Below are 18,020 nucleotides of genomic sequence, written 5' to 3'. Positions count from 1 at the left end.
CCAAGTCACAGCACATTGTTTTGGGAAAAATAACAGCTCAACGCAAGGCTGGTCAGACTGTGTGATGGTTCTTTATTGATCAGATGATGAATACCAATGAGTCTAAGCAATGTTATGGGTAGAATGTTGCTGATACTGAATGCTATTTGCAGGTGTTAATATAAACAGACATAATAATGACATAAACCACTGCTGAGAGGGAACGGCCCAAACACCAATGTGACCAGTTTAATGCAATACCAGAAAACAGCTGTTTTCTTATCAATGTGAAACTGAGAATTGTTGTCCAGCTTGTCATCACCACACATTTCTGTTTATATTTTATCTGCGGTATTAAGACTTTTTTTAAGGACACATAACAAATATACAAATATCATACATGCACAGCATTTAAGATGTTTGTCAGTCCATGAATGTATGACATCCCACTTCTGCAAAACAAGGAGGTAACAATTACCCCCCAATTAAATCTTTAGTAGCCCCACATGTTCATGTAGATACTCTCTGTATAATGTGCTTTTCATGAAAATACTTCAACTAAGTACAATAAAATATTGTTGACTGTTTAAGGAAAATGTACATATCTCATCTGAGTGAAATGGAAAAATAACACAGAGGTCTTTCTTTAAGTTAGATCAGGTAAGACAGAAAAAGGACAATGCACAGTCCTGCATTTCACTCTAAAAATAAACTATACAAAGTAATATATATCCATCTCTGAAGGAACTCTACACAATATCACTGGATATCACCTCATTTCCTGAAATTACGGCAAAAAACATGACTTATGAACGTACATCCTCCGACAAAGTTCTTTAAAAAGTGTTTTAAGTTATGAATCCATGAATGATGTTTATTTTAAACATCACGGCACCGACTCACTTCATTTCTTGCGTTTCCTTCTCCTGGACAAAATAGATTTCTGTTCCAACCAATATTTCATCCTCTCTTCACATATCTGCTCTACTACGCCTGACTCTCACATTCCATGCCCTCTTCTTTTTCCTCCTCTACCTCTGCTGCAGCTTCATCCTTTCCCTCTGTGTGGAGCTCACTGTGGGTTTCCCCCTCACCAGCCTGCTCCCCTTCCTCATGAATCACCGCTCCTGACTCTTCCTCTCGATCTTGTGTCTCCCTCACCATCCCTCCTTCTGCCTCTCCCTCTCCATCCGGGGCACGGAAGATCAGCTCTCCTTCCTGGATGACCTGCTCCGCTGTGGGTTGCCATGTTGTGGCAGAATCCCCCTCGGCGGCGGTGGCCGTGGTGTACTGGTAGAAGTCTGAATCTGCCTGAAACATGACCAAGGCCTGAGCTGTGTGGATGCGTACGTGTTGGGCCAGGGAGCTGGCGTCCAAGAATTTATCACCACATGAGTCACAAGCATACAAGATCTGAGTGTTGGGGTCTGGAAAGAGAAGAAGAGTTGAAAACAAAGTAAGCTGTTATTTCTCATTCTATGTTCCCTTTAAAGTTGCAGCCTCTGTGGCCTTCAGTGATATGGCTTAGAATGAAAGTAAACACAAGAGCACATCATATAATAGTGACAACATTAACCAAGTTATAACAGCAGCTGCGCGGTTCAAAATCATCTCGCCAATTTTCCCTTCAGATTTGTTCATTTAAGGTCATGTAACACCTGAACTGCCATATGGGTGTTCTAGCGTATTTTAGCCAGTTGCAGATGCTTAAAATCTGACAGAGCATGACAGTAAACATCATTGACAAAACACAGTATTGAAAAAAATTGTTGTTTCCAAGGTCAAGAATGAATCTTGAACCTCAGTTTTTAGGCCAGCGTAGATGAGAAGTCCTTAAAATGCTCAGGAAAAATGGAAATTTCCGTTTTACCATGACAATTCAGTGACAACAGGACAAGCTCTATATTCTGATATCATCGAAAGCTGCAGAACAGTCATTAAAGAGACTTTGTGGTGAGGTTGTTGTCACTTTTCCTTTTATCAAACTCGATATCACTTTGTAACACAGCCACAGATTCACACAAACGTTACTTAAGTTAGAACATTATTTTGTTCATCAATAAATACGATAATAGCCTCAATTTCACTTCAGTGGGTAATTTAATGGTTGTCTAGAGATGTTGATCATATAGTCCACATATGTCAAACCTATTCCACAAAGGGCCAAGTGGCTGAAGGTTTTCTTTCCAACCAAGCAGCAGCACACCAGTCTTGACTCACTTCATTAGCTGATCTCAGTCTTCAGATAGCTGATTGGTCAGACTGCGTGCTCTTGACTGGTTGGAGGAAAAACCTGCAGCCACACGGCCCTTTGTGGAATAGGTTTGACATGCCTGATATAGTCCATATGCTTGGCCACTATGCACTTTATTTCACCCTCCTCGTGTATGTCCATGATCATATTCTTATTGAATTTGCCTTGTAATTTTAGACAGTATTGCTGCTGTGGTTCAGTACACTGTGCAGGCTGGACTGAATACTGCTGCTGGACTTCTATGCCTTGCTGAAAAAGCAATTGCTCTCCCAGGACAAAATATTTTTTCCTGTTTCTATTAAACGTGTTGATAGCTCATGCTGATGACAAGTCAAGCATAACATTCTGCCCAAATCCAGATGACAGCTCAGGGTGGATTAATGCTGCTACACAATGGCAGAAAAGAGGCTCAGCAGTGAATTCAGGTCCACTCTTGACACAGCTCTCAATAGACATTTTTTATATTTAAGTCACAATTATGTACAACATACTGTCCATTCTCAACATTAGTTCACTTTTCTTCCTCATTTTTCCCAACTCGTGTCTGACATCCTGTTACGTTCTAAGCAAGGGCCCGGGCCCACTGTTACTGTGGTTTTTAATGCTATGACATGATTCAAATACAGATGTCTGAGTTCATAGTGTATTGTGAGCTCCTTGCAGTCTTACCTGCTTCTTGCACTTTCTCTACTGCCTTGGTGATTTCTGCTTTCAAAGCCTCGGTCTCATCTGCAGACACTGAAGCAGCCACTGGTACTACTATAAACAGAAACATGACACAAGGTAAAAAAAAAACACTCATCACTGTCTAAAGCCTTCATCCTCATGCTTCTTTTATTAATCCCACTAGCTCGGGGTGCATTTATCACAGGTTCTATGCCACAATATTGACATTTCCCCCAGCGTCACTGAGCTCTGCCTGCTGTCTGACCTGTCAGCTGGGCTACAGCACTGGCTGCAAGGGCCTCGGTTGCCAGGGTGACAATGTCCTCCGTGGTGACGGTAACTATGTTGATCTCGCTGTCAGACGTGGATGCCCCTGCGCACCCATCAGCTCCCTCCTCTGCGCTGCCCCCGGCTACCACCAGCCGCTTCATGCCGGCCTTGCCGTGGTGAACGGTCTTGACGTGGGAGCGCAGATTGTCCACCCGGTTGAACCCGCGGCCACATTTATCACACAGGAAAGGCTTCTCCCCTGAGAGAGCAGGATGCAGAAAAGGAGAGAGGGCATCAACTGTAGACTAAAGAGTGAAAGCTGTAAGCCCTGCTGGATGTAGAAGAAATTCAACAACAGGAGAAAGCCTGTATCTCTATTTCCGCGAAGGCCCACAAGCATTCGACGCTGATTTTGTCCTTACCTGTGTGAATGATAATGTGCTTTGACAGGTCTCCCACGTTAACAAAAGCCTTGTTGCACATCTGACACTTGTGGGGCCGGACATTGTCGTGATGCCGAATGTGATTGGCCAGTTGACTGGACTGCACAAACCTGTCCAGACAGAGAAATAGTATGCATCCCTCAGCTGGCTTCCAACATTCACACTGGTATTGCATTAAAGGGTCAGTTCACATAAACTACAAAACAAGAAAAAATACACATCTGTTACACACTGACTATCTGCTTGCTGACCTTTTGCCACAGCGATCACACACATAGGGCTTCTCTCCAGTGTGCTGGCGGACGTGAGCGATGAGTGAGCTGGCCTGGGTGAAGGCCTTCCCACAGATAAGACAGACACAGGGCTTCTCTCCTGAAAAACATGAACTACGGTCTCACCATGGTGGATGTGGCGTTTCACATTGAAAAAAGCAGAATATGCTGCCCTCACACTCAACAGCCTGTCTGAATGTGGTGGGAGTACCTGTGTGGATGCGTTCATGCCGCTGCAGAGCTCCAGGGTCACTGAAAGCTCTCTGACAGTACACACAGATGTACGGCTTCTCCCCGCTGTGAACGCGCAGGTGTCTCTTCAGATTTCCTACAAAGGAAACACAAGAACACAGAGGTGAGGCCAAATGCCTCAAAGCAAGGACGCAACCACAGAGGTCAACTTCTTTTAGAGAACAGGCAGACAAACTAAGAGCAGCTGGTGTTTACTCCAGATGAAAATACTATCTGACTGATGGGTGTCACTGTGTACATGATGGCATTCATGTGACAAAAAGAGAGAAAAGCAGTAAATGATCACGTTTATGAGAGTTTGGGTCAAATTCCAATTTGTCAACCTCAAAATACAAGTTAAGAAAACATATGGTCCATCCTGTCTTACCTGAAGTGGTAAACTGTTTGCCACATTCCTTACACTTCAGAGGCCCATCTGTGATGTGGATTTTTAAGTGAGCCTTCAGATTTCCCACCTGAAGGCAACACAACAGCAGGTAACAGGTTAGCACACTCAACTGAACTTTTTAAAGACATTATAACATGTTCTGAAAAATCTGAAATCACAGAATCATGTTTGTAGGACAGTTGCTGATGATATGATATAACATGGAGGAAGATTTAATGGAATCTTTTATAAAGAAAGCTGCTGAGGCTGCTGTTTTTCCACAGAACATGCTGTTACCTGGTTGAAGCGTTTGTCACAGTGTGGACACTTGTTGCCCTTCTCCGTGTCGTGCGTCTCCAGGTGTCTCATCTTGGCGGTGGGGTCAGAGAAGGCCTTCTCACAGTAGTCGCAGTGGTACGGCTTCTCGCCGCTGTGCACCAGCTGGTGGCGCTTCAGGTTGCCAGATGTGGTGAAGAGCTTGCCGCACACTTCGCAGCTGTACCGCGCCTCGCCCGTGTGCCGTTTGCGGTGCAGGTTGAGCAGGCTGATCTGTCGGTAGCTCTTTCCACAGGTCGAGCAGCAGTATGGCTTCAGAGGGCTGGGAAGCATTGAGAAGCGCAATTTTAAGACACAAACCTGACAGAGCTCAGTAAAAAGGAGCACAGTTAAAATAAATGTGTGTCAGTCACCTGTGTGTTTTCTCATGGGCTTTACAGGCGGCAGGGTCAGAGAAAGCCTTGTTGCAGTCCCGACAGCTGAACGGCTTCTCTCCTGTGTGAATACGCATGTGTCTCTTGAAATTACCAGTGTGTGTGAATTTCTTCCCACAGTCCTGGAAAGAAGAAAATATGTCAGGATGAGTGAGCTGACACAAGTTTTTCATGCAAAGATTGCATAAAAGCTCCAGCATCATCAACATTTCCATGTTTGAGGAAGATATATCAGCTTTAATGCACCTGCAGAATGGTGAACAGCTCCCTGTGCCTGCTGCTGTTTGTTAGTACTGTGATGAGCAGTGTTATTCCACAACTTGTACAAAACTAAAAAAGTGACTTTCCCCATTCCTCCTGCCTCCAGACTAACATTTCTCACCTCACATTCATGCGTCACGGAGCTGTAAGGCTTCGACTCAGATCGGCTGCTCATAGACGCTGACGCAGTTTGCCTGCCCTCTCCCTCACTGCTCCAATCGACCCTTCCCGCCTGCTGGCGAACCTCGTCGTCTTCCTCTCCAGTCCCTTCTTCATCATCATCATCATCATCATCAGCTTCCCCATCGCCGGCCTCCCCAGAGTCCTCCTCCTGTTCTCTGGCCTCTTCTTCCGGCTCCACCACCTTTTTCACAGCTTTTGCCTTTGATGTGCCTTCATCCTCTGAGTCATTGTCTACGAAGGTGACAATAAAGCTCTTGAGAATGAACACTGTCTGGACTCTTGACTGGAAAGGGCAATTACTATAATAGCAAAGTGTCTGCAGGTTTCAAGAAGCCACACTGTAAACCTGGCACTTATGCCTGGAACTGAATATGAGACTAAAAGAGAAACACTAGAATAACTATACTAACTTCATTTAGGATTTGTTTTTTATGTATCACATTCCTTGACTTTTTCCTGTCTGGCGTGTCCTGTAAGGTGACATTCAACAAATTCCACAAGCAATGCAAAGCTTAGAGGAAAGGGCTGTTGTTTGGGTTAATGCAGTGGAGCAAACCAGTGCAACCTGCTCACCAGGTGGGAAGTTTCTTCGAGGAGGTTTCCTGATTCTTCTCCCCCGAGAGCTCATGTAGGACGAGCTACCAGCAGATTTCACCTGTGATTCTGTAACAAAAGAGAAAAAATATCATTAGTGTATGGGTTAAAGAAAAACACTTGTTACAGACACTGTAATTCATCACATGGAGCTGCAACACTTTTGATTAACATAAAAAAGTTGAGACGCTGTGTAAAACACAAATAAAACAGAATGCATTTATAATCCCTTCTGAAATATAATTAATTGAAAACAGTACAAAGACAATATGTTAATGTTTGACCTCATCAGCTTCACTGATTTTTGTAAATATCTGCTTATTTTGAATTTGATGCAGCAACACATTTCAAACAAGTTGGGACATGAGCAACTAAAGACTGGGAAAGATGTGGAACGCTCCAAAAACATCTGTTTGGAGGATGGAGTGAGGTTCACCACTTTGTGAACACGTGATTGTATAAAGGATATTAGTACATGGACTCAGGAACATGTCAAAAAACTGTTGACGGTAAACAGTTTGTTGAAAATACCTGCATTCTGTTTTTATTTACATTTTACACTCTTACTCAACTTTGTTGGAAACGGGGTTGTGTGTATTTACTGGGCGTGTAGTCAGAGTCAGAGGGGTCGTCCTGAAATCCAGGCGCATCTTGCGCTGCACTTCCTTCCTCCTTTTTCACAGATATCTTCTTTTGAGCAGAAAGGGGGGTGGTTTTGGGGGGTCGTCCTCGGCCCGAGTGGGTCCTGGCAGGGTTGGGCTGAGAAACAGTCTGTTGTGTTTCAGTGGACATGTTTTCCTTCACGTTTTCCTGATTCGTGGGCTCTTTATCCTCTGTGACGGTGCTAGGAGGACTCTCGTCTGCTTGTGAAGCCACTTCTGCCAGGTCGTTCTCCACTTCCTCTCTCTGCTCTCCGCCACCTGGTTTGTCTTCTGGTTCATTCAAGAAAAAAAAAAAAAAAAGGAAATGTTTCTTTTAATAGAATATTGTACTGGATTGAATAAAAAAAAAATGCTCAAAATGCCAAATTTATGAAATTGTCTCATAATCCTCATAACCAGTAAAATACCAGATATTCATTTTAACAAAAGGTTAATGAATTCAATACAACAGTCAACTAACATAACTGAAATAGAGTTTAAAATGTAAAGCTCCAACTTGCTATTTCTTTATAATGAAGTGAAGAATGCTACACATGATGGCTGCTACCAACTGCAGACAAAGTGTAAATACTTTGTCAACAGCAACACACACATAGAAAACTTCATGCCGTGGAAAGCCAAAGTTTAATTAAAACACATTAGATTGTTAAATTAATGCAACACAGATTAATTTTGTTGTTAACTTTATGTGGCTCTTTCCATGCCAGCAGCAAATGGTAGACCTTGCTCATCTCTTGTAAAATTGAGGGCACAGGTGATTAAATTGAGGACACTGACTTAATTTAAAAAGGTACAGACATGAAAATGTAAAGAGGATTGACGCAATTATGACACTAAATAATTACACTGGGTATTTGCTGCAGTCCTACACTGAAAAAGATTACAAAGCTACGTGAAAACTGGACTCACCAACAGCAAAATCCAGAGTTATGACGGATGGAGCTGGATTTGCCATTGACTGGTACGCACAGCAGGCATTTACAATCTCTTGCATCTGCAGAAAGTTAGCAACAGCGAGCACGTCTTCTACATTCTGAGGACTTAAACTCAGCTTGGCTGTGTACATAAAGTCCAGGACCTGACCCAAACCTGCAATCAACAATACAATAGGTCTGGTTAGCAGCAGTGAGTTGGGGTACATTTACTATTATTCAAGCTAAGTAAGAGCAAAGTGAGATGAAAATGGTGTGAAATAAACAGAAATATGTGTCACGGGTTGGCAGGAACCCACCTGCTGCATTGCTGATGTCCAGATGCACCACATCTTTCTGGTCCAGGAAGAGGGTTCGGAAGTAGATGCTGCACGCCGCCAGCACGGCTTTGTGGGCCTTGAAGTCCACCCCGTCCACAACAAAAGTGCAGTCGCACAGCAGGCCCTGCTTGCGCTGGCGGTTTAGCTGCTCCAGGACCTTCCCGCTGTGCCATGGAAACTCCATTGTCCTGAAGGCTGGAGGATGGTGGAGGAGGCTGGCAGGCAGGCAGGGATGGGCCCTGTGGAGCACAAGAAGTCACATACAACACATCAGGAGAGGCTCAAAAGGTTGAGGGTACGCTGGACCGGAGAACCAGTTTGTCTTTCATTAAAAACTACCAATCAATCAGTGTTGATCGCCTCTGAGATGACCATGCCTCCTCTCTCAGCACAGTAAAGCAATCTCATTTTATGAATAATTCAGATGATGATCAGAGCGTTTTTTCACAGTGAGATGTGAGTTTAATGTTACACAAAATACAGATTACCAGTTAAAAAAAGAGAAAGAAAAAACAGCATCACCCTAAAAAACTGTAGAAGTAAAACATGGATTCAGTTCCACTGTATCGAAACTGTAGTCAGGAACTTTAATAAACGGATTTTTATCTTGAGTATCTACTTACCATTTTCATACTATATGTGTTATATGGTTACAGTGTGATATATTACATAACTTCAACCTGCAGTTTACTCATATTTGCATGTCACGAATCCATAGATCAGGAGAGGTCGATGGTTTGTATCAATCTATTTTATAATGCAAACAATTCATTATAGTTATTCTGTTACTTTATTTGTCATGTAGAATGTGTTTGGTTTGAGTTGTATGGTTAGTAAATGGCAGTGTCGTCTGCATTCACGGGTCAAACGTCACAATTCAGACTCATGTTCCTTCATAACACTAGAAAATACTCGAGACAGAGTTCAACCCCCAAAAAATGATTCAAAATATAGCTAGTTAATATAAAGCTAACTACACTACGCAGTGGCAACATTACTCAGAGAAAGACTCTAGGATTTAGCCTCATCTGATGTCCTGATAACCATGCAACTGACAGGCACAAAATACTTTAATTTTAAACACCAAGAAAGATATTTGGTGGCTGGATATTTAGCTTCTCTAAAAGTTTCGTCACTTTGGTTTGACAGTGCAACACATCGATTATAATTCCTCCATCCTTGTAGCTTTGTTATCAGGGATTAATTTAGCGTGCCTTGACATGCATGTCGCCAAGGGACAAGATGGCGGAACGACGAGTCGGGCCTTCCTTCATCCCGTCTTGTTTTTGCAGCTAGCTCGCGCTTTGGGCTTCGTTTAAGCGCCATTTTAACAGAATCTAACTCCTGAATTACCTGCTTGTTGTCGCTTCTTCTCTCTGGGTTCAAACCGTTGTCCCAGGCAGTCTTACGAAGTATTTGAGTCGGTTAGGAAAAACAAACCCAATCGAGTTTTTCGGTGATCGATCTTGCCCCGCTAACTCCATCCACCACCATCTTCCTCTCTCTGATCGATTGATAGGGACCGGCCGGATGTACCACAGGAGCACGCGCAGTGTGAACGCACGCTGTTCCGACGATGGCCGCGTGATGGTGTAATAGGCGCGCTCGCCGTGGTACTTGATGAAGTTCTGTACATCGACGTTGGTCACACACACACACACACACACACACACACACACACACACACACACACACACACCACCACTAGCAACATATATGATTTTATTAAACTTATTGTCACATGGAGGTGAAATAACCATTGATAACCCAAACACACTGCGTCAACTCTTTTTTGGCTGCCTCAAATTGGAAGCGTACAGTGCACTGAGGACTATCAAACTAATCATGCAGGACCATGTCCTTTAGCAATAACGATACAGAATCACCTCTTAAGTACCTGAGGGAACATTAAAAGCATTCATTTCAAGGCTACTTGTAATGCAGCATTATAAATCATGTAATGTGTTTTTAATCATGTGGCCTTCCTTCAGGAGAAACACACCAAAATGCAACCACAGCCTGCGGCGTATATTATAGTCACGTAACAAAGGCCTCTAAATCATTTTTCTTGAATGGTGAATAGCGCCTTTGAAATTCTTTTCACATGAAAACAGGACAGACATCTCATAAGTGCCTCCACAGACAAAAGACTGAACAGAGGCACCTTCCATCCTCTGTGCAGAAACTGAACGCTGCTCTGTTTCCTATTGATTTTGACAGTAGTTTCTCTTGTGGTGCTCACTGTTTACCCACTGTTATGCCGGTTTGTCTTATTTTTTTCTCTCGATGTGGATGTTATGGTTAAGAAACCAATGGCGTCAGATCAATCATACTTTCAAAATGAGTTATCAGTTGATCACCATGTTAAATGAAGACAGCGATACTCCTGACAAAGCTTAGAAAACCAGCTCTGTTCCCAAACTTTCATAGATACAACTTATTCATCCCATACCTCCATCAAAAAACATCCAAATGTTTATTGTCAAAGCAGGAGAATTTTATTCACACAAATTATAATATACAATAAATTATTATTAACGTGACAACCATCAGTTTCAGAGGTGATTCTTCATTTTTAGACCTGTGTTAGAAGACAGGAGTGAAGCAGTGAACTGCTCAGTTCATTTCTGTGTGTGTGTGTGTGTGTGTGTGTCCAAATGCTGTACACGTCCAAGCCCCTGTCTCTCAATATGCTATATATGACATATTGCTGTGGTGTATGCTGAACTAACTCAGAATTTAAATGAGCAGTAGTAGTAAGCAGTGAGGAGCTGCCACTGTTGCAGCCATGGAGGGAGAACTTGGCGTGTTTTATAGAGCACAGTGCCAACGCTGAGTGTTTGAAGTGGAGTGGTTTGAGTGAAGACAGGAAATAGAGCAAGTTGCATAAAAACACAAAATGGTGAGAGGTTTGTGGTGAGAAGGTGGGTCCCTCTCTAGATCTTGATCTCCGTGCGGAAGGTCTGTACGAGCTCGTGTTTGGCCGGGTGTCGCCGTGCCTTGACTGTTAAGGTCCCCTCGGCGCCCAGTGATGACGTCACCGAGGTGGGGTCCACATCCTCGGGTAGTTGGCACTTGTGTGTGAAAGTGTTCATCACTGAACCATCCTGGGCCAACTGAAAGGGCAGAATAACAGCGATGACTGTGTGTATTGTGACTGCAGAGCTATTGATAGCTGTATCTCAAGGCCCTGCTGTGGGAAGACTAACATTGTTCTGTCACCGCCAACACTACTGCTACCATTCCAAATCAAATAGAGGGCGGCCCACCTTTTCTGCATGAACTTCAATCTGGTTGTTGGATGTGGTGACGATGACGTCTTCGGGGGAGAAGTCTCGCACGTCAACTGTGAACTGGTATGAATCCCCAAGAGCCTTGATATTTCCAGCTCCACCTAAGCCCACAACAAGAAGAGAAAACATGTTAGGCCACAGGAGGAGGAGGTTAATCCACTGAGTACGTTTCTCCTCTTTGCCAATTCATTTTCACTGAATATTCATTTATGCTAAGAGGGTAAACTCTCGTCTTCCTGGTCTGATAATTGCAGCCTGGTAATATCCATCCTGTCGAATGGTATGGAACCAATGCTAAAAGCAAACATTATTGAAGCTCATTATTTCCAGAAAATGGACATAAACATATGAGTTTATCAGAGGTGACTTCTCTGTTACCACAGAGGCAGTTGAGATTTTAAGCTTTCTAGAGAGGCTAAGCTAACCATATAGCTCCCTCGTTTCAGGGTCTTGTATTGTTCATGCTGGCTCACTGTCACAATGCCTTGACTAAATGGGACACTTGAATACCACTATGACAATGTGAAAGTGGCTTTTCTTGTTAGCGCGGTAGAATAAACACAGACCAATAGAATAATCTACATGTGAACACATTTTACAAATTATTTAAATTGCACGGCAAACTGTCATACAATATGCTGTATAGTTCATGTCACTGAAAACATGAGATGTGTCATACATAAAGTGTATCTACCACTGTATTTGCTGAGGTCTGGACTAAAATGTTAAAGGTTGCTCCTGACCGAACTGGTCTGTTGAGCATAACGTGTCTCGACAAATGTCTGTGGCAAATTCAGACTTGGACAAAATAGTTTTTACTAAAACCTGTTTAAACAAAAAGATAACTATAAAGGGTAACACCCAAGAATATATTACAACCTGTCTTCAACTTTTCTGAAATGACCAGCTTTACCTAGTCAGAGGAAGTAAAACACATGACATACTGTTGACCACTGTTTTTCTTTATTTTTTCATTTCTGTTTTTGTAACTTCTGAAACTTCATGCCTCCATTATTCCTGTGCTTTGTGTGCTTTAAAGCTGCATTCATAGTTTTTTTTTTGCAGTGGAAAAATCTTAAACGGCATCCGACATACAGAAATAACAGTTTATAAAGTTATTATGACCAATATGTTATGGAGAAAAAAAAGCATCAGCTGTCCTTTCTGTCCACCTGATCAGTGTAAGTCCAATATTCACTCTCCCTTTAGCGCTGTTTGTGGTCTTCTGACTAGGTGATCAACTTTCTTTCCCAGCTAGTTGCCAGTGTTGTCTATCTACTGTCTGGTGCTGGGAAGGTATACTAACAGATTAAACAGAGGCATTTCACAAAAAGAACTGCTGCCTGCTGTGAAAGATGGAGTCGATGTGAGTGGAGTTTGGGGATTTAAAACCAAAGCAGTGAGCTAAAAGAGGTAAAAAGGGCAGAGTCAGGTGATAATTCTCAGTGAGTTTTTCACTACGAGTGACACCTTTTACAATTCGTCATTTGATACATTGTTAATATGAAACTATTGATTAGTACAGCTTTAATGATCTCTATAAAAAAACAGGTTAAAGGCAGGAACAAACAGCAACAGGCTACAGTAGAGAGACATGATCCTCCTGCAGTCTGCTGCTTTGTCCAGTCAGTGATGTCTGTGTGGCCCCAGTGAGTCAGAGCTCATGAAGAACATGGTAACACGTTACCTCACACACGTCACCAGACTGGACATGAGTGTGTGTGTGTGTGTGTGTGTGTGTGTGTGTGTGTGTGTGTGTGTGTGTGTGTGCGTGAGCGTGTGTGTGTGTATCAGCTCTGACTTCACATGTACAGTTTTGTTTGATTGTGACATCATTCCAACTGTGTGTGTGTGTGTATTTGGTGTGTACACTGGTCACCCAGTAACCATCTGGTCATTCCTTATGCAGGCGTCATTCCAGATACTCAGTGTGTGAAGTCACAGTGCTGGCAGTCTGTCCAGCATTCCCTGGCTTGCATGCGTGCATGCATGTGTGTGTGTGTGTGTGTGTGTGTGTGTGTGTGTGTGTGTGTGTGTGTGTGTGTGTGTGTGTGTGTGTGTGCCTTGCTTTCCCATTAGCTGCACCCCCACCCTGAGGCTCCTTTGCTGCACCTATGGGATACCAACCATGGCTCTAAAACAATTCTGCTCTGGCCCTGAGCGTGGGCCATAAGGACTCAGTGGAGTCCATTTAAAGTTCAGATGTCACACGTTAAAAACTCCAGCCCTGATGTGATACAGAACAGTTCACACCGGCTCCACTCATCACTGAGCTAGAAGATGAACAGACACTGGAAAGTGAAATGACTCCTGACCTCAGTGTGTGTGCCTGAAAAATCTGGGAGCGCTGAAACAGTGTCTGAGTTTCTACAAAACCACAGCTCTGTAACAGCTCTGTGTGCTCTCTTGTATGCATCTGTTATCTTTTCAGCTTTTTCTACACTGCAGTCATGCCATCAAACAGCACCATGGCGACTATCTTGTTTAGAAACGCATTATTCCACACATCAACCACACCAGAGTGAACTCAGTCCTGCCTATTGTCCCCTTCCTCTGATCTGTCACCTCGGACATGTTTTATCACCACACTGTGGAGAAAAACACCACACTTCAAACAAATCCTTCCCAAGCACACACATAAATCTACATTACAGTCAAAGCTGTCACTTCAACTTGCTGTTGCCATCATTTTTAAACCACTTTTGTGTACAAAATGAGTAACAGAGACCTGAAATTGCTTCCAACTTACTGGAAAACCCCAAGGAGTCACTCCCAGGCCTCATGAAGGAGCCAAAGTCCTCAGTGAACAGTCCCCGGCTCTTCTCCATGTATGGGTTACCAGAGGACGAGGACGAGGACGAGGATGAGGACGAGGACGAGGACGAGGATGAAGTCTGGTGGAAACTACGCTCCGATCGATAGGCTGAGGAGTTGGTCACACTCATGGATGGCTGAGAGCGCTGGGTAAGACAGAGGAGGAGTGTAAAGAGAGGGAAGAGGGAGGCGGAGAGAGTTGATTCTTCTGCTTGCGGCTGCTCTGCGAGTCTTCCACAGGCTTAAAATGCAAGAAACTATACGCACAGCTCGTCTGTCTTCCTTTCTTTCTTTATCTATGTGTTTTGTTTCTTCTTAGGGAAAATCGCTTATTGTCCTGCTCTCCTGCAGCCTCCCACCCTTGGCTCTTATATACTGTATGGTCCCATGCGTGGTTGGGTGGTGCACACGTGTGTCACAGCTCATTGGGAAAGGGTAACAGTGTTCTATATTTATCATGAGACGCACAGAGCAATGGACAGAAGGATCTGTGGTTGGAAAAGTTCTGGGCATTGAAGGCCCTGAGGTTAAGAGCAGGAGAGAGAGCGGGATTTGATGGAGAGAGGTAGAGAAAGAGCAGGGGGTGAGGGGTGGCAACAGTTGTCATTTCACATATACCATCCCTGAAATAGCTTCTCTCTCCTGTCTTTAATTTCCCTGCCCTCAATTGCTCCATCTGTCTGTTTCTTCTGCTTTTTTAACATTGGGTGCTGCACCTTTGTCCTGAAATCAGATCCGCACATGGTTCTGCCATTAAATGACAGAGCATCCAATGTTTGCGCAGCATGGTTTCATCTCATTAGAGATTTTTACCCCATGACCAAAATCCCACTTCAGGTCATCTGCTTGTCAAAATGACTATGTTAAACCTTGGATCACACAACGTCAACACCAAATGGAAAACGCTGTTTTCTCCCGCTGAGCTGGATGGTGAGAGGAAAGTGAACTGAAAAGTGAAAAAGGGGCCTTGCCTCTTATCTCAGAGGATAAGTTGAGAGCAAAACAAAGATGGAAAGAATGTGCTTGAAAACAAAGCCGTCGGCGGGAGCAGGGGACTTAGTAGTGACATTGCTTTGTGGCTATTAATATCCGGACGGAGAGCACAGCCCATCATGATTAGAAAACAGTCACTGCTCCCCTCTCCAGTCACTGCTGCTGACAGCTAATCCATTACAATCCATTTATGGACGTTTTTGACTTCTGCATTGTCTTTTCAGTCAGCTGCCTATAATGACCTGAATCTGACACATCTGACACATCACTGATTTGTTGACTGGCACCACAGCCTCAGTCCTGAACATCAAATATCAGCCATCACAGGTGTCCTGAAATTGAATTTCAAGGCAGTCCATTGTTGAAATAAAACTCACTTTAAGGTTGCCATCTTTTGTTTTGAAGCTATATTTGAAGGTTACCCAGCATTACAAATGACACCACACAGTGATACGTGCTTCCAGTCTTATCAGCACTGGGCTCAGAGACCCCTACTGAAGGTCTAAATCCAGCCCAGCAACTCAGCACCTCCCTGCCAGGGAGCACACACAGCCTCCTCCCCTCCCTAGTAACAGCATTAATACTGTTTGTTCGCTCTGGCCTTTTATTCAAATTGACCAGACAGTGTTTTGCACATGTGATGGAGCTGTCAGAGACCAAAGCTAGCGGGAGTCTGCAAAATGAGTTACAAAATGCCAATGATGCTGGTCATTTTATTTCTCAATCATGTTTTCTTTGGCATTTCTTAGCCTAAGAAAGGCCAAACTGATCTCAGTTTTCCAAAAGCTTAAAAAATGTGAGAGGACTGTCGTTTTTCTGCTTTACTACACAATGAAATGGAAGTCATTTATCAAAATCAGTGGTTCCCAAAATGATAAGTTTAAGGAGTCACAATATTCTGTGTTTTCTTTTTTCTTTTTTAAATCTTTGCCTGTCTTTATTGTCAAATACTGGATATTTTCTTCCTCTGACTTCAAATGAAACGATCTGAAACATCGTTCTTTGGTTGAACTCATTACATATTCCAGCTTCATTCCATCAGCACTCGTGTTACGATGAAACTCTCAGCCAGGAGTCAATCAAGAGTCCTGCACGACCAGGATGCAATTCTGGAGCAATTATAGAGCGAAAGTGAAAGAGGAGTGTTTGCAGGGACGCCTCCATTGGGGCAGGGATGGGATGAGGACCGATGGGTGAGAAGACAAGAGATGGACAAAGATGAGAGGGTGTCAGATGGAGTGGTGATAGAGACACACTAAGATTATGCAGGGATTAATTAAAAAAAAAAAGGATGGGAGGGGTTGAAAAACACAGCAGAGAGCCAACAGTGATGCTTGTTTGTACCCAAGACACCTTAAAACTGAGTTTTTCTCTGTTCAAGCCTGAGTAATCAACAGCATCAAGACAGAACAGCATGGTCACAGTCTGAAATGAAGGAGTTCAAAGTTAAAGTTATTTGAAGTAAGGTGGGTCAGCACAGTTAAATGCATTGAAATGGACAAACGATGGAATTCTAGTAATAAGTAATATTCGTAATTTATGTTACTGAAATGATACTTACTCATGCATTTATACATGTCTGGAATAGCACATTAACTAAAATCCTGAATAGACTGGTGCAGAGCTTTAGATGGAGGATCATTTAAAGGGTACCTTTTGAGAAAACACTGAACAATAGGACATAAACAACAGAATAATCTCTCACCCATAAAGACAGAAAGATGTGTTTCTGATGTATGAATTATATCATAGAGAGATGGTACAGATAACAGAAACGCAGGTTTGTTCATATCTTCACACTTCTGTCTTCGCAAACAATAACATTCAATGATAACATTTAAGAGGCGTGTGTTGGAAAACTCAATGGATCATAGCGCCTTCACAACTTGAAAGAAATGAATGGTCTTATTTCATGTGTGATTCAAATATCAACACTGTTGTCCTGTGAGGTTAAAACCAGGACAAATATTGTTCATGTTCTGATTAAGTTCAGCACAAGAGATAAAGTCAAAAAGGAGAGAGAAACATCAGAATCACAGATAAATAAATAACCTGAAATATTGTTAATAATAACACCAGGGAGCATGGGAATTATCAGAATGAGGAAAGAGAAAGACAACAGAGTGGGAGGAAGAAATGTGCAAGTCTGATCCAGTTGTCAGCATTCTCAGCAGTCTCACCAGTGACATTGAATCACCTCTACATGTATGTGTTTGTGTGTGCATTCCTATCTGCCCACATAGAACGCTCACACACACACACACACACACACACACACACACACACACTCAACTGTTACATAATGTCACAGACAGAGGGACCAATCCCACGGTGACTGGCTGAGCTGGAAGGTCGGCTCACTGCTCCAACTTATTTTCATAAATAAGCTTTGTGAACAAATGTAGTTATACAGGTATTCATGAATAACAGGCCACTGAGAGCAGGGGCTTGGTTCAGTGGCTTCACTGACCTTGACCTTCATATGAAACCCTCCTTTATAAAAAGCTGCATTTCTTATGAAAAATCTTTTTTTCAGACATTTATGCATATGATGAAGTTTTTAACATGACATTGAATACAAATATTTAAATAAAATCTATGTGTTTTCCTGTGCTTTGCTGTACATTTTTGTAAAAGTTATGTAGCTGTCAAAAAAACTGACTGAGATGATACTTTGATTTTACTTTTTTTTTTTTTTGTCTAGTCAGTCTAGTCATTTAGCCAGTCTGTGGGCGGAAATAATTCAGAGTTATCC

The 18,020-nt window shown here is 42.9% G+C and overlaps 2 protein-coding genes across 3 annotated transcripts; both read right to left on the bottom strand.

Moving 5' to 3' along the window:
• Positions 1-47: 47 nt before the first annotated feature.
• Positions 48-9,679, bottom strand: zbtb17 (zinc finger and BTB domain containing 17). 2 transcript variants are annotated; one of them, XM_076741984.1, is made up of 15 exons: positions 9,519-9,679; positions 8,145-8,404; positions 7,823-8,002; positions 6,854-7,183; positions 6,231-6,320; positions 5,596-5,888; positions 5,193-5,335; positions 4,801-5,101; positions 4,504-4,591; positions 4,096-4,212; positions 3,864-3,984; positions 3,592-3,722; positions 3,165-3,428; positions 2,903-2,992; positions 48-1,406 (listed from the first exon to the last, which is right to left on the bottom strand). In XM_076741984.1, the coding sequence occupies exons 2-15, from the start codon at positions 8,347-8,349 to the stop codon at positions 967-969; spliced, it is 2,793 nt and encodes a 930-aa protein (XP_076598099.1). In that variant the 5' UTR covers positions 8,350-8,404; positions 9,519-9,679; the 3' UTR covers positions 48-966. The 2 variants fall into 2 exon arrangements, with proteins under 2 accessions (XP_076598099.1, XP_076598100.1); XM_076741985.1 differs by having other exon boundaries at positions 6,854-7,180; positions 9,519-9,649.
• Positions 9,680-10,646: 967 nt separating this feature from the next.
• hspb7 (heat shock protein family, member 7 (cardiovascular)) lies at positions 10,647-14,527 on the bottom strand. The gene is made up of 3 exons (XM_076741591.1): positions 14,208-14,527; positions 11,435-11,559; positions 10,647-11,281 (listed from the first exon to the last, which is right to left on the bottom strand). The coding sequence occupies exons 1-3, from the start codon at positions 14,401-14,403 to the stop codon at positions 11,102-11,104; spliced, it is 501 nt and encodes a 166-aa protein (XP_076597706.1). The 5' UTR covers positions 14,404-14,527; the 3' UTR covers positions 10,647-11,101.
• Between the last annotated feature and the right edge of the window lie 3,493 nt (positions 14,528-18,020).

Source organism: Chaetodon auriga, chromosome 10, assembly GCF_051107435.1.
Source record: "Chaetodon auriga isolate fChaAug3 chromosome 10, fChaAug3.hap1, whole genome shotgun sequence".
NCBI lineage: Eukaryota > Metazoa > Chordata > Actinopteri > Chaetodontiformes > Chaetodontidae > Chaetodon > Chaetodon auriga.
Note: the sequence above shows the minus strand (reverse complement) of the source record. Positions and strands in the feature narration are given on the sequence as shown.